Source organism: Carassius auratus, unplaced genomic scaffold (assembly GCF_003368295.1).
Source record: "Carassius auratus strain Wakin unplaced genomic scaffold, ASM336829v1 scaf_tig00010876, whole genome shotgun sequence".
NCBI lineage: Eukaryota > Metazoa > Chordata > Actinopteri > Cypriniformes > Cyprinidae > Carassius > Carassius auratus.
The window spans coordinates 56,506-64,163 of NW_020524147.1; the positions used below are offsets into that span (position 1 = coordinate 56,506).

Here is a 7,658-nt window from a genome sequence, read left to right on the forward strand (position 1 = left end):
TTTTTTTTTTTTTTTATAAACTGGACCATTCACTCATTCATTCAGAAATGATGGAATTACCTGAGTATTCAGTTCAATTGTCTGCATTAAAAGAGGTCTATAAGAGACAGCACCATCTTATACCAGTGATCTTTCTGCTTGCACCATAAACATACAGTGTGTCCAGTTTTCACAGTTCCGCTCTATACATACTCGAGGGTTTTCATTTAAATATACAAGGGTGAAAATTATTTACATACAAACTTGTTCCAGGTACCAAACTCTTCTCTATTACACTATACTCTTTAAAAGCGTCTGAAGAAAAATCTATGGAAAAATAACATCAACAGGTTAACTGTATCTTACTGTACTATTAAAAAAAAGAAAGAAAATATTACAAAGGTTTTTTTTTGTTTTTTTTTTACAATGAAGGATGGCATTTGGCCCAATCCAGGGGCTTTGTAGTTGCATTAGAACAGCTTATTCCAGTCTCTTGTTGCCTCCATTAGATGCCGTTGACCATGGCCGATCCAGTCCTCCTGGTTGTTGAAAACTCGGCCGCAAAACCAGCAACAAAAATTTGACTGCTGCTCTGAACCAGCAGATGAGGACCTCACCACCTCATATTTATTTCTGCTAGTCTTTTTTAACTTCAGTTTCAGTATGAATCTCTCTTGAACAGCACCACTTACTGGCCTTGATCTTTTACCCCCACTGCCATTGGAAGCATTCTGCTTTGCAAGCGTTCTTGGAAACTCCGACAGGGCTTTAACTGTATTTTGGGACAGTGCCACCTTGAGAACTTCACCTTTGTATCGGTTCACGGACCTCATGATGCTAGCAACTTCAGGAATGTCTGCATCTGGATGGTTCAGCACAACCACAGGCTGGTTTCGCCGGGGAGATTTGATTTCTTGAAGTGGACTAAAGGGACAGAGCCTCAGCGTTCTCACCACATCTTTCGCAACAGGCTCCCAAATTGAGGTAGCGTCTTTCTCAGCCGACGACTTGCTGGAGATTCTCCTCATTTTGGAGGAGCTCTCCAGCATTTCCTCAAACAAAGCTCTTCGCCTCCGTTTCCTTTGGCTTCGTGGACGGACGGAACAGGGAACAAGGGGCGACTTCTGTAATGCTACATCGTGACCAGCCCTGTTTTTGGTCTGAACATCGGACTGGGTATAATATGTTTAAGCTGGGATGCGGGGATGAATTTATGAATGAGACCTTGTGAATTAGTAGAGGTTTTAAGTCCTGCTGACATATTGGTTAAAGATTCATTTGAGGACATTAACAAATAAGGTGACTGCAGAGAGCTTGCCGCAATGTATACAGATTTTTTGGCTGTGGTGTATGGAGTGGTGGAGAGAAATCTGGCGCCATTGGGACCACGAACGACCTTAAGGAAAACCCTGTTTTTGCCAGCCTCGTTCAAAGTTTTCCCATCTGAATTGTTCAAAAGTATACCTGACTTGGCAGGAGAAATGTATCTAACCAAGTAAGCTTGTCTCCCAGCCTGCAAAGGACTGGTTTTATCTGCAGCTTTCACAGGCATGGCCAATACAGGACGAGTTGCAAGCACAGTCTTTGAACTCGAACCACTTGACTCACTACTAACTGGCGTAACAGGGAGAGGTCTTTGAACCAAATAACAAGTCTGTGGTGCGTTGGTCGCCTGTTCTCCGGATGAGGACTTGACAGCACCTGATAAGAGAAGAGATGTTTTAAGAGCAGAAGCATTGACGAAGTAACGGTTTCCACTGCCACTTGGTGCCATCTGGGCAGACACTTGACCTTTTGTTTCAAGATTTGAACTCTGTCCAGACATGCCAATTCTGCCTCCATTTAAAGTAAGAGCTAACCCCGTTGTCTTGCTGGCCATCTCAATCCCAGGTTTCACATAAGACACATTAATTTGGGGAGAACAGGACTTAGTAATTAGCTTGAACCCAGCTCCACTTTTCAGCTGAACTGGCACGGCATATGGAGTGTCTGTAGTTTGAAGGAACATCTGCTGTTTTCCTTCAGGTGTCTGCAAGATCCGAAGTGTGGTTTTGGTCGGCCTAACAGTTTCTTGTACCGTCGCCGAAGACCTCATTCTTTCTTTCTCAAGCTGCTGGCTGATTATGGCGTCTGAGTGCTTTTCAAGTATCTTGCCCAAAACGGCCGCACTATTCACACTTGTTGCTGTGTTTTCGCTTGCAAAGGTATCGCCTTCCTGTTTTTTCTCTGGTACTGATGAACAAGCTTCTTCTCCTTCTTTTTCTGGAAGAACAGGAATGAGTGAATCATCGACAGTAGCTATGCACTCATCGACCTCAATATCACTATCTGACACTCTCTCTAATGCTTTCTCTCCACTTTCAGAGACCAGATCGCTCTCATTAGCCCCTCCCTTGCTATCTTCTTCAGTCTGAAGGGGCGGCGATGGTGGCAGAGTTAAGCTCCAATCACCAAAATCCTCCTCACACTCTTCTTCCTCCAAGCAATGCGGTGAGTCTTCCTCAGGCAGCAATGAATCAGGAGAGCTTCCAGAAGTGTCTTTAGAATAATTGTGGAAACTAAAGACCTCTTGACTTGGGGAATTGAGAAAGTTATTTTTAACTTCTGTGTAACTATCTTTGGCTTCAGTTGATGCACTTTTACTAGTTTCACTTTGTGCGTTTGCCTCTGCGGTTTTGTTTTTAGTTACTTCAGAGGACTTTACGACAATACTGTCTGAGGCTGGAGTCTCAGAATGAGCATTTGGGTAAAACTGAAAGCTCTCTCCAACTTCTGCAGTAGAGGTCTTAACTTGGTCAGAATCAGAATCCTGCCCTTCTTTAGCCACTAAATCAAGGATACTCTTTTCCACAGGGCTTTTAATAGCGCAGTTTGGTTCAGTGCTATTCTCGAATGGTTCCTGGATAAGGGATTCTTCTGTTATCACTGAAAATGGTGCATCTACAGTCATTTTTGATGGAAGTTTAGATTTCAGGGTGTCAGTGTTTGTGGACTTGCCTTCTACAGACATTTCAGGGTTTGATTCTAAATCAGAAACTGCATTAGGACATGTGCTTTCATCAGCAGACGATTGTGATCCTGAGGGTCCATCTATAACTGAAGCTAACGCATTAGCCTTGTATTTAGATGAATCTACTTGAGCCATCTGCAAATCAGAATCAGTGGAGGAAAGCTCTTTAGTTGAAACTGGAAGTGTGCTGGCTGTCTGGATATCATCAGTGGAGCATTTCTCACTCGGACAAAGGAAAGACACCTCATGCAGATGAGGCGATGACCTTCCATTGGATTGACGGCTCTGACACAGGAAAAGTGCAGCATCTTTTGATGCCGTAGACAGTACTTTAACACTATGTGAGACTTCAGAATCCTTTTTATTAACCTGCTCTGCTTTAGCTTTACTCGCACTCTCAAAGTTAACTTTGTGCTCATTTATCAGGGGGAGATGGTTGCCAATGTGATTTTCAACTTCCTGTGACTCTTCTTTAATTGAAGATATCTCATTTGATTCGCCAGACTCTAAACTAAGGAGAGATCCTATGCTTGGTGAGGATGAAGAGCAGGGACTGCTGGTTATTTTGACTTCATCATCACCAATGTGTGAATCAGACCCTTCATTTGCAGTGTAGTCCTCTTGTTTTGTCGGTATGACTTTAAGAACTAAATGTTTTTTACCATCTACCATCTTGAAGCCCATGACTTTAGTGGTGCAGTTCGGTGGGATAGAAATTTTGTTTTTCACCATAAGGACGGTCAGTCCATTGCTGTTGGTTGAATTCAGAACTGGACTTCCTGGACTAATCTCATGCTCTTGTAACTTTGGTTGTGGCGTTGTTGATTGAATGAGGTGCAAAGTTTGCGACTCACTTTTTATAGGAGACTTTGTCCATTTAACACTCTCCTTTTTAACACCGACAGCTCTTTCAAGGAACTGCTGGGTCTCCTCCAAGGTATTTTCAGAATTAAACAACCTGCCATTATGATCAAGCAGACCTACACCGGCGACTGAGTTACGTTTTGACATCGACTGCGATTCTCTGGATCCTCCAACTGGAGGAGACTTTTTAAGCAACCGTTTTAATCCAGGGGAATTAACTCCAGAACTGTCCTCATTTGTTCTCCACTTGTTCATTTCCTCACCGTGTGCCACAGTAAGATGTTTGTTCAGATAATCTCTGCGAGCTGCACTATAGCCACAAATCTGACAAGAGAAAGGAAAAGTCCCAGAATGCACCATGTTATGCCTCTGATGCTCCCCTTGCGTGGGGCTGCCATGTGGACATTTCACACATTTGTGATTACGTTCATTGTGATGATGGATGTGTTGAACAAAGGTTCCTGCATCACGGGTGGAGAACTCACACTTTTTACAGAGAAACTGTCCATTATGGCTGTGGCAGTTGGTAAAGTGCCTGGTGAGCAAAAGAAGCGAATACTGCACCCCATCGTTGCAAATCTCACACGTGACCAAAGTGTTTCGATGTCCGATGCGATGTCGCTGAAGAGATGAGAATTCATTGGTGACAAACAAGCACAGATCACAAGGATAAGTTGGAAGAGTCCCCTTGTGTGTTCCTTGAAAATGTTTCAGCAAGTCATTTGGGCTGTAAGTGGTGTCGTCTTTGCATTCAGAGCAACAAAAACTCAGTATTTTTCCAGAGAAGATTGCACCCTGCTGCATCTTACACGGAGTCTTTCCAGAAGCTTTGCCGTCTGTGTGAAGATTATCAGTGGCTGACTCCTCAGGGGGTGTTTCTTGGTCACAATGTTCATTGCAAGAGGCTGTCTCTGGAAGCTGATGTGCCAATTCGAGAGGCAAAGTGTGATCCTGTGAGGGGTCATCATCCTGGCTCAGGTCATGGCTTTCAGGGGGATCATCTGATGTCGTCAGGTCGACCTCCATGCTTTAAAACAAAGGCTCCTGCAATATTAAAAAACAAGCAAGCATTTTTATATTGTAAGATAGGAATAATTCTACTGCACAATTAAATGTTAACAGCAGTTAAGAAAAATGACCCCTTTAGTAAAAGCTAGTATGCTTTTATTTAATGCAGCATGTTGAGTATATAAGCTTTGCAATACTAGTATTTGTTTAAAATGTCAGACTACATTTTTTTGCTTTTTAAAGCTTGTTGTCTTAGCATCAAGAAAGAAGGACAGAAATATTTCAACACCATTCACCTCAATTCCTTATGTCCTGAACAACTACAGTCAAGCAGCTTTTAAATTGTATACTACAGGATAAGAAGTATAAAAAGCTCTTAATAATAAAAGCATTTCTATGTAAAATGCAATTGTTATGAGTCCATATGGATTTATACATCAGTTTTTTTTATTTATTGTATTTACAGTGCAGAATATAGCACTCCAGTGTAAAGAATGAACCAGAAGAAGAAATTCCAACTATGCAATTTTTTTTTTTTTTTTACATATCTGTGCCTTTATTCATAAAAGAACTGCCAAATGTTAGGAATTTTTTTTTTTTTTTTTCACAAAATTAGAAATGCAAAATTACAAGATGATAAATGGATGCAATGTAATGATGATGCCATGTCACAAATGTATATGGGTCACCTAACAACATCTCTGATATTGTTTAATAACATAAATGTTTACTATGGGAAAAATTCCTGGTATCTCACTATTAGAAATTCAAACTTGGTCTGTGCACTGGTAGCCTTTAGAAATGTAACGTATAAATATGTCAATATCTATTCAAAAATTTCTACAAGAATCAGTACATGACATCATGGCATGTATATTTTTACATGGCTGGTGTAAACTGTCTAATTTCTACAACAGTTTAATAAGTTTGAAAGCATGTGAAACGTCATAATACACAGAGAATAAAAAAAAATTGTTTATATATATATATATATATATATTTTTTTTTTTTTCAAATGGTCTATTATTAATGTAGTTAAAGATTTCACTTATAAACCTATAAACATGCCATTAGTCAAATATGTGGACAGCAGGGAAGCCCAGAGACTGTTTAACATTTTAATAAAATTCATTATTTAAAAATAACAACTTACTGATAAAAAGTATCACTTCAGATTTCAATTTTTCTTTTACATCTCAAAAAGAAAAAAAAATATTTTATATATATATATATATATATATATATATATATATATATATATATATATATATATATATATATATATATATATATATATATAATCTGTTATTTTCTATTAGGTCTCAACCAAACAAGAAGTATGATGAACTGTGACTAGCATCACTAACTACTTAAAAACTTTAGATGATACATTTATTTAACTGGTGTGGAATTACTTGGGTTAATCGGATTAATATAAGTATGATTCCCTCCATAAACCGTATTATATTTCAGAATGAAGGAAAACACTTCAGTTTTCAGTGCAGTTAGATTAGAACATGGACCATGTTTTGATCTAAAGGAATGAGATGAGACTAAAGCTTCTCTCTCATTTTTGCAGTCCCCCAAAAAAATGAAAAATACAAATCTATAAAATGTGTTGCAAAGCAGCAAAATGTGTCATTTGGCAAGCCTAAATTCTGCTTGGTGCCTTTTGACAGTAAGTTTAAAGAAAACCAGCTTTATTCATAAACTGGGAAAATTAAACCAGTTTGAATATACAAAGTAAAGTGATGCATGCACATCATCTCATATATGAAGTGTGAACTTCATCAGGACGACATAAAAATCAAGCATACCTCGTCACGGACAGCGATGATTTATCTATAACGTTAATGTTACTCATTTTCCTCAACTGCTATATTAGCTAAACTTTTGACCAGGATTTCATTACTTTACAATCACTCTACAGGGGTATAAACTTTTTAAAACATCAAACAAACTAGCAACACTCAACAACAAAGTCGTCCATCTGCGAATGATAAAAGTCGGTTATTTAAATTAAGTTGACATTCACCAACTTTGTGCAACGAGGACGCGCATAATACACATTCAACTAAAGGAAGTGCCTTGTCAATCGACTCAACGCGATAATTATGGCCGTGCATTTCTGGATGCACACTGACTATCCCGCTACTCTCATAGGGAACACATCTACAAATGTCACTCAAAGTCAATCACTCATAAGCCATGTTATTTATCCACATAAACAAAAATAAAGCAAGTCGCCCCCACCCACGCTGGATGTATTCAAACGATTAAAAAAACAAAGAAGTCAACGCAGGAGCACACTACTGAAAAAAGTGGCAGTTATAGTTGAATTAAATGGCATTATGTCTTAATTAATACTGCTGATTTAAATAAGCGCAGTTTGGAGAAATTTACCTCTTTTTTCTCTTTAGACTGGCAGGTCGGTGACGGCAGCCATGACAGTTCCATCCGGGTTCCGCTCCCTTCACTGCGCGTGAGGCAGGAACTCAGAGCGGATGAATATGGATTACCTGAAAGACTCATTAGGTCGTCTTTACCAACAAATATTTCGCTTTAAACCTCGAAACTAATTATTTAAATGGAATAAAATACTCCTTTGATTAATTCATGAATAGAACGCCTTGTTTAAATCAAAATCCATGCAGTTCTTGCTCTGTATTAGAAGCAGTTCAACACATTTTTAAAAGTGGCCATGCATACTGTTGTTTTGTGGACTCTAGGGACGCCATGACTCACTCTAGATCATGGCGCGCCATCTTGACCTACAATATCATTACTCTCGATGGAT

The 7,658-nt window shown here is 39.3% G+C and overlaps 1 protein-coding gene across 1 annotated transcript; it reads right to left on the reverse strand.

The window, feature by feature from the left end:
* Positions 1-7,405, reverse strand: LOC113072897 (zinc finger protein 518A-like). Its single transcript, XM_026245795.1, is given in 3 exon segments — positions 1-1,153; positions 1,156-4,897; positions 7,265-7,405. Coding segments are annotated over 2 exon segments (4,428 nt in total). The 5' UTR covers positions 4,880-4,897; positions 7,265-7,405; the 3' UTR covers positions 1-449.
* Between the last annotated feature and the right edge of the window lie 253 nt (positions 7,406-7,658).